Source organism: Cryptomeria japonica, chromosome 9 (assembly GCF_030272615.1).
Source record: "Cryptomeria japonica chromosome 9, Sugi_1.0, whole genome shotgun sequence".
Classification (NCBI taxonomy): Eukaryota; Viridiplantae; Streptophyta; class Pinopsida; order Cupressales; family Cupressaceae; genus Cryptomeria; species Cryptomeria japonica.
In genome coordinates, this window is record NC_081413.1 from 522,629,375 (window position 1) to 522,638,662 (window position 9,288).

The 9,288-nt window shown below is 32.6% G+C and overlaps 1 protein-coding gene across 1 annotated transcript; it reads left to right on the forward strand.

Annotated features, from left to right (window-relative positions):
• The first annotated feature begins 212 nt into the window (after positions 1–212).
• LOC131077030 (putative expansin-A17) lies at positions 213–2,151 on the forward strand. Its single transcript, XM_058014389.2, has 3 exons — positions 213–437; positions 641–962; positions 1,493–2,151. The coding sequence occupies exons 1-3, from the start codon at positions 317–319 to the stop codon at positions 1,800–1,802; spliced, it is 753 nt and encodes a 250-aa protein (XP_057870372.2). The 5' UTR covers positions 213–316; the 3' UTR covers positions 1,803–2,151.
• The last annotated feature ends 7,137 nt before the right edge of the window (positions 2,152–9,288 follow it).

Sequence of the window (9,288 nt, forward strand, 5' to 3'; positions counted from 1 at the left end):
ATTTAGAAGAAAAATGCTGTTATAGAAAATTGCACCGAGATGGCTTCAAACTTCCATAACCAATGTATTTTGCAATCCAACAACCATGCACTAAATTTTCAGTTGTGGTACTCTGTAATGTCAAAGACCTCCTCACAAGTCCATCTTGATGCTTGTCTTATAGTCTTGAAACTGCTGGAATCGAGGGAACATATATAGTATATATATGTGGTGAGTATGTGGGGAAGAAATCATCAGTTTTCTTACAAAGATCAGCAGTTTGTTTAGGTTGTAAAATCATCAGTTTGTTTAGAATCCTATATAAAATATTGGAGCGATGGAGATCTTGATGATGGTCTTTGCATTAGTATGTTTTGCTGTAAGAGCAGGACTAGTTTATGGTTGGACTGAAGGGCATGCCACATTTTATGGCGGTGGTGATGCCTCTGGAACTATGGGTCAGCTTGATTTCACTTCTTTTCTCTTACAGAGCTTAGTATTTTCAGAATGCTTTTCAATTGTAATTTCAATCTAGTTTTTATTTTCAACATCTTGGATCTAAATTCCATACCCCTTGTCAGAGATATTTGATATTATTTTCTGTCGTTGAATAGGAGATTGAATGAAATTAAGTAAAAGATAGATGATGCTGTTGTTGCAGGTGGTGCTTGTGGTTATGGTAATTTGTACAGCACTGGATATGGCATACACACTGCAGCTCTGAGCAGTGCTCTGTTCAACAATGGAGCAACATGCGGAGCCTGCTACAAGATAAAGTGTGATGTTAAAAAGGATCCTCAGTGGTGTCTATTTGGAAAATCCATTACGATCACTGCTACTAATTTTTGCCCACCTAATAATGCTCTGCCAAATGACAACGGAGGGTGGTGCAATTTACCTCTTCAGCATTTTGACATGGCACAACCTGCCTTTTTGCAGATCGCTCAATACAGTGGTGGAATAGTGCCTGTTCTTTACAAGAGGTAGGTCAAATTATTTCTTATTCTTTCTATATTATACTCATGGTGAATATGTGTATTTTACAATGCAGATTACATGAATTAGGACTCTAAGATGTACAAGGTAAGTGGAAAAGACAATTCCTACCCAGAGCATTCTGTAAAGAGCTCTCAACTCTTGTAATCCAATTGGTGTCCAACTTGGGAGTGAAAAGAAGAAAACTCTTTTTTTTTTTTTAAGCTTTTCATTTATAAATTGTTTATATGTGCAAGAAATAGATGTTCTGAGCTTCAGTGTTGAGGATCTCAGTATTAAATTGTTAGAAGTGGAACTAGATAATCTGAACTTAGATTTCTAGCTTTTTCTAAGTTTCTGGAGTCAACTGCATAAGATAAAATGGATGATCTGAGATTCTGAACCATTTGTTAGAAGTGGAACTAGATTATCTGAACTTAGATTTCTAGCTTTTTCTAAGTTTCTGGAGTCAATTGCATAAGATAAAATGGATGATCTGAGATTCTGAACCATCTGACATTGATTACATTGATTACAGGGTTCCTTGTAAAAGGACTGGGGGAATCCGTTTTACCATAAATGGACGTGACTATTTTGGACTAGTGTTAATAAGCAATGTGGGTGGAAGAGGAGACATTATAGCAGTTTGGATAAAGGGGTCGAGCACTGGATGGCAACAAATGAACAGAAACTGGGGAGCAAATTGGCAGAGCAATTCTTATCTGAATGGACAGAGTTTGTCTTTTAGAGTGATGAACAGCAGAGGAAGAATTATCACCATGTATGATGTGGCTCCTTCCAATTGGGGATTTGGGCAAACATTCATTTCCTCTATAAATTTTCAATGAGTCAAATTTGTTGCAGATGAGTTGCTGCCCTGCAAATTTTTTGTGGGTATGTAACACGTATATCTTAATGATAAACCACGCTGCATGGTGTTAAACCCTATTTTCAGTCATTCTGTAAATTGTTTTAGGATAAGCTTTGTTTCTTAACATGTTGGGTCTTCTATTTTGTCTGCTGAGGTTATGTATAACAAACAGTATTAATCCTGGATGTTATATTCAATGAATAAAAGACAAATTATTCTAAGACGGCTGGGTCACTATTGTTAGCATATATGCAATTCATGTATGATTTGCTTCCCTTCCTACTGGGATCTTTATGAAGAAAGTAGAATTCAACCCTTTATCCAAATCATTTTGTTATACTGATAAGTAAGTTTCAACCATTTTGTCAATTTGAATTACTATCTGTAGGTAAATTTCATCATAACTCCTGTAGCTAAACTTGTTTTACCCATTTCTAAAATCCAAATATAGAAACGGATCAAAAAGTACAGAAAGTGAAATACAATAGACCAAAATTGTGCCAATTGAAACCCTAACCAGTCATTTTTTCGCTTCAGGACTTCAAACAGCCGTGTGTTTAAGCAGAAAACTTAGCACCCAAACGGTGGTCATTTTATAGAAGATTAAAGCTGTGTGTCAATATCAAATTATTTAAATACAATAACTTTCAAGTAAAATGTAAAAAGTTTTTATATTTGAAATTTTTTATATGTTTTATTTTTATAGTTTTATTTATATTTATATGTATTATATTTTTCTAGACATGCAAGTTATAGATTAATTTTTAAGTTGTATTTTTTAACAATAAATTGATCATATAATTTTCAATTTTTAAAAATTTATCTTATTGTAGAACATTTCTCATTTAACACGTACTTTATAGTAAAAATGTTAATTTCTCTAAAAATTATGAGTAAGATTTAAATTATATGAAATCAACATTGATGAAAGATAATATCACATTTTATATTTAACAAATTATTATGGACATGAAAACCTTTCCTAATATTTACCTAGATATGTCCCATTTTAGTGACAATATTTTTTGGAGAGTTTTTTGAAAAATTTGTGGTTGAATTCTTTAACAAATAGCCCCCTTGATAATTAAATTCTTTTTGTTGCAGGTCAACCAATTAAGGTCAAAACTATCTTCTCAGATCTTATGTCTTCTAGATGGATGCCTTTTTTATCCAACAAAATCATAAAACAAATGGAAGATATAATCTCAAAAGAAATTGGATATAGTATTTAAGATAAGGAATTCCATTTAGTAACTTCACATATAATATGTAATAGCAAAAAATCTAGTAAAAAAGAGAGTGATTAATATGGCTATACTACATAAATTAATTTAGAGAAATTAATGCAAATGGTGATTCTCCTTGGAATAGAATATTTCAATCAACATACTTGGAATAGACGAACTAGAGAGAATCTTCACTTGAGGATAACCCTTAAGGATTTGTTGTCTGGAATAAATTAGGAAGAGTTGGGAATTTAATACCTTATTTCCTTAAATGAGATGTTCAAAGAGGTTCAAAAGACGTTTTAGGAAAGATGCATGGCTTGAAGACCAATCCCTTGACTTTAAGGACTTAAAAGATCTTCAATGTTTTCTTTGCAAGACCTAGGGAGAATTTTTTAAGAACTATGAGAATTGGGAGAAAGAAAATAATAGAGCAATTAAAATATGGAAAAGTTTTACTAATATCTAGAACAAGCTTTGTTAAGCATGGGTTGTCCTTAACTATCTTCGTAAATTCATATTAATGGCTTCTAGAGGAGAGGAAAAACTCAAATGAATTCTCTCACCTCATGGGAAATACATTGTTAAATAAGTGTACTTTGTTTCTATTGGTAACGAAACTAATAAAATTCCTTTAGTTGTGTCAAAAAGGTTTGGAACACGAAAGCTTAGCCAAAGACCTCTTTTTTCATTTGGCTAGTTGTTCATGATAAATTTATTTGAAGAATAATGTTAAAAAGTAGTTAGTCTAATATCCCCAAATGCATTATATGTGATAATGTAAATGAAATCATTCTACATCTTCTCCTTCACTACTGTACCTTCAAGTTATGGGGCAACAAATTTAAATCCCTTGAGTTACTCATGTTTATGTTGAGTCATTATCAAGCCATTAGAAATAGCATTTCAAAGGAAAGGTCATTCGTTTCTTATGGGATTCTTGTCTAGATTATATAGCTCAAAATAAATGAGTGGATCTTCAAATCTTTCAATGTAGAGAAAGTATGGAATAAGTTTGAATATCCTCATGTAGAACTTTGTGAAGTGTACTTTCCCCAAATTCAACCCCCAACTTAAGAAATAGAACTTTGGGAGGCTATTTGATTTGCTATGGAAAAAAATTAGTTTGGTCCTATAAGAATAAGAATCGGTTATGAGCATACTAAGCATCTTTCTTGGATAGAGAACGTTCATAGTTAATAGAAAGTTGACCCTAATGGCAATAATAGTGATAATCCCAGTCCAATTGCCTATCAATGGATTTTGTGAGATAATCATGGCTCTCCCATTACCCTTGGAGTTGGTTTCATTAGAAAAAATACAAAAACTTTATTAAACTAGAAGTTATTATGAGGGGCATATTAGGTTCTTCTAGTTTTTCTATGGAATGACATGGCAATTTGATGATTATTTAATAGTCTAGGTAACTATCATATTCCCTTTTTGAGCTAAAAAAATAATATTAAGTTGTTGAAAAAGTAACTTCATGTTATATTCATAAAAAACCAAATTGTGTATAATTATTAAAATAGTTCTATTAAAAGAGAGAAAAAATAACACTAGGAATGGGGTCCAAAAAGTAGTGTATTGTTAAAGGGTTCTTCTAGTCACTTTTCAATAATCAAGTTTTCACAAAGAATGAGAAGAAATGAAAATATTATTATTTTTCCTTGAAAAGCCTATATAAGGAGTTAAGGAATGGAGAGGGTTACCATTTTTATATTTTCAAGTTCATTTATTTTGAGATTCAATGTTGTTAATCTTTTCTACATTAGGGAAAAAGCTCTTTAGCAAGAATAGATTTAAGGGTGAAAACCATCTTATTTATTTGAGTAATTCCACTCAAGAATTATCAATGAGTTAATAGTTTTCAATTATTCTCCAATTTCGATTTAATGTTGTAGTTGTTTATTAATTTATGAAATTTTCATTTTTGTAATTAGTTGTGAAAGTGTTGGGACAATTTTTATTGTTGTTTTGTGATAAATAATATTATTACCTTATTTGCTGATTGAACTAACTCTATTTTCTATATATTTTTATGTTTTAATTTAATGTCAAATTGCAATAGAAGGGAGGGTCTTCCATACCACATTATTTCCCATATACTCTAGCCACATGCTCTCTAAGTAATATATCTACCATGTATTAAATGTCTAGCAATCTATTGTCTAGCTATACCTTTGGAGAGACTTCAATGTCACGCCCTTATGTTATCAAACAAAATGATAATATTGCAATTCATTTATAAGTCTTTAATATATATTTGTATGAAAAAGGGGGCCATAATTGTAATATATTTTAGTCGCATCCTTTAAAACAATCTTGAAACAATGTTGACTGTCATACTACTTTATCTTGTTATTATTCATAGTATGAGCTACTAATAATATGTTACTAATAATATGTTATGAATCTTTTAAGTTACTAGGGGGATTTTTGATACTATTGTAATTGCTATTTATTATTAGTATATGCTTATAATCAAGCCTAGTTTACACAGTGACCAATAATAATAAAGTAATCTTATTTTTTCGTTGCATTGTAGAATTCTATGTGGTTTGCCACTAGAAATAGAATAAGTATTTTTAAGTTTGGATGATTAGAAATGACATTAAAAATCATTTACTTCATAGCTTTATATTTATAATAATAATTGATGCAATTCTCTCTCAAATTGAGATTCATTCTAGAAGGCTTGTCACCTAAACTAGATTCAATTATTTTCAGTATTAGTTTGAAATTCATTCTAGAAATTTTGACCCTTTCAACTACAAACTCCTTCTTTAACTTTAATAATTCTTCAAATGATATAGCAAGTTTAGGAGGGGAGGTAGCAATGTAGTCCTTGTAGTCAATTGCTCTCTTAATATTTGATTTTCTTCCATCAATTTTTCTTTGTCCTCTTCTACTATCTTGGCTAATTTCTCAAGGGTTTAAGCACTATGTGAAGTCAATTGTGTAGCTTGCACCACTATTGTATTTGATGATCTCCTTATCATTATTTTCCCAAACAACTTTTGTTGCTCCTCGAGCATAGTTAATTTTTGTGTTACAGGGAAAAGGGACCAAATGGCCAACATGTCATGCTTGTCATCAAATGTAGAATCAAATTATAGCTCTTTTTCATTTTATGGATCCATTCCCTTTGAAATCTTTATGTCATCTTTTCTTTTAAAATAATCAAAATCCAGGTCTGAAGAAATATCCTAGCCTTCCAACAAGAGAGTTCCACTATCTTTGACTATTTGTCTTCCCTCCTTAGGGATTATGGTAGGATAATTTTTCTTAACGCTTTTTGTTATTTTATTTGACAGAATTTTACTCTCCTATGAAGATGGATTAGAAATTCCCATCTCATGTCCACACTGATGTCTTCTATACAATCTTTGGAAGTGTCTAAATTCTTTGGATTTAATAAATGAATCTCCACTCATGAATTCTTCACATGCACAGTCTTTGATATCCTCAATTATATCTCCCCCTAAAATAAAAGTAATCATTGTTCTATTTGGGGGAAGATCCTTTTCTTCTACAGTTTCCTTGGTATCAAAATCACTTCTTTCCACAACATGAGGATCAAGATATGGATCAAAACTAGTCTCATGAAACTCCATAGCTAGGTCTTTGCTAGGTGATAAAATATGAAAAGGAGTAACAACCCTTGGGCACTCGGGAACAATAATGGGTGCTAAAGTAGATGGTTGGCTAGAAGATGAAGCTATAGATGGAGAGGTTTAACTTACAGGTTGAGCAACAAGGGGAGCACTAAAGGAAGCAACTTGTGTGAATGAGGGTTGCACTGGGACACTAGGCACTAGCCTTAGAAATGGGATTTGATCAAGTTTATACTTGTATGATGCATATTGTGCCTACATTCTTACCACTAAGTTAGAAAAATATTCCCAATACCCTTTGTAAGTAGGGTCCTTCCCTTTTAATTCTACTTTAGCATGCTTAATCGTGAACCAATTTTCTCTTATTTTTAGCACCTCTACATAGTTCTTTGGACTCTTGATGTTGTCTTCTTCCTCATTGAAATCATGATTAAAGAATGTTGTCTTGTATTTGGACATTAGACTCCTAATGAATCCTTCTAGGTCATAATCTATTTGTGGCCCCCATTCCATATTGTAAGGTACCAAATAGTTAATAACCAAATCCAAAGCATCCTTGTGATAGCAATGAAATTCATTGAAATGATTTTGAGGAGGTAAGAAAGAACCTCTCCTATTTATTATTAAATGAAACTTACTAGATGCATTCAACTGCCATAAAATCTCAGGAATTGTTATTCTGTTTGAGATATATTTTGGTAATACATGGTGGGGTTCCTTGGGGCAACCAAAAATCTGACAATGGTGATATCTTTAACGAAAGATCAATCACCCTAGTTACATGTTCAATATTTAATTCATGGGCTAGAGCCTTAGGTCTCATAACTCTTCTTATCCTTTTGGATAAACCCTAATCAACTTCTTCTCCAAGCCGCCCTAAAAGTCTCCTGGCAAAATAATTGTAAAAAAGGACATAACTTGTAGATGGGCAATTCTTGTACCAAATGTGTCAATTATTGGATAGGAAAGTCTATCTTTCCATCCTTTGGAATTAACTTCAAAGGTGGTTCTCCATATTTTCAAACCAAAACAAAAAAAAAATGCAACAATATAAAATAGCATCTGAAATAAACTATGTGTCGGTAGGTTTTAACATCAACTATTTCTTTATGAATCTTTTCAACTAAAAGGCTGACATAGTCAAACAATCTATTTTGATCCCTTTATTGGATGTCCACACATAGAACCAACATAAATGGATTCTTAACTTAGCATCCAATCCAAAAATTTGACACTCAAACAAATCAACATGGTAAGGTGGTTGCATATCCCGAGTCATCAACCTCTCTTGCCTAGATCAATGGAGTGGCTTGAAGGCCAGAAAATTATTTTTATAGACCCTTGGTATTCTCTTAAATTCTTTTGACAACCAATCCTATTTGATAGGCAATAGGGTGTTTCTTTTCAACATGAAAATATACTTAATTGTTCTTTTGTCAATAGTTAAAAGTTTTCTCCCATCCCTAATCATCACAACCCTAGTCTTGGGGTGATATGGCTTTGAAATAGCTTTGACCAAATCAAAATTTACAAAAACATTAGGGACAACCATTCTTCTAAGATTATAGATCTAGATAATTCTCATAGAGATCTTCTCTTTAGCCTTATTGTAGCATCTTTTGAATAATTGGAAGCATGTTGGGGGAATAACTAGATCCCTACAACTACTGCAATCATGATAGAATAAATCATGGATGGTATGTGTTCCCCTAGCCTTTTTACCATTTTTTGAGGAACTAGGCAATTGTTTAATGATATCATCCTAATAAAATTGCTCTCTTTTCTTACCCTTTAATGTCTCAACCATTTTTACTAGGGTAGGTTTGTTTTAGAGGATATGGTTTCTAAATTGCAGGCCAATCTCTTAAGTAAAGAACCATAAACAGTTTATAAATTCAATCAATGCAAACCCTAAATGAAAGGAGATCACCATTAATGCACACAAACAAACCATCACACCATAGCCATTTTTATTTTTTGAATTTAAAACATACACATGTTTGCAAGTTCATTGTTTGGTCCCACTTTTGAATGCACGCATTCATGCAACTAATCACTAAAGAGTCTTGAGAGAAGCTAGCTCTAACTAGGAAGTCACTTTAGAGCGGTTCACTGTGTTGTGAAAGTGCACGAATATAGGATTAGGCCCATTGTGGTTTGTGCACAACTGCACAACTAATAATAACTCTCATGCCCACCATGTAGGTTCCAACATGTAAAGTGCATGTCAGTGGGGTTGTCTTTGCACTAGGGAAAAGAAAACAACTATGTTGAGAAACTTTCACAACCATGCAATCCATCGAGACCATTGATATTTTTTTGAAATAAGCAAACCTTTATATCTTTTGAAAATACCTTGTGTGTTGTTGCATGAATTTGTTCATGGGTCCACAAAGGCTATATGCACAACCATGCAGCCAATTTTAATCCATGGCTCTAACACGCAAGCTCCAAATAGGTACTAGAGGGACCCCTCCTTACACAACTATGCACATTACAACTTGAGTGGTTTCAAGATCTTGCACAACTATGCAATCTATTAGGGTCATTGATCTTTGAAACATACAATATATGTTAGTTCTAAATACATTACACTAGTGCATGAGTAGTAGAGTGGGGC

Excerpts from the sequence above, each read along its gene's own strand:
- LOC131077030 (XM_058014389.2), top strand. The coding sequence starts at position 317 with ATGGAGATCTTGATGATGGTCTTTGCATTAGTATGTTTTGCTGTAAGA. Across the intron at positions 438-640 it reads TGATGCCTCTGGAACTATGG|GTGGTGCTTGTGGTTATGGT; the intron begins GTCAGCTTGATT and ends CTGTTGTTGCAG. Across the intron at positions 963-1,492 it reads GTGCCTGTTCTTTACAAGAG|GGTTCCTTGTAAAAGGACTG; the intron begins GTAGGTCAAATT and ends CATTGATTACAG.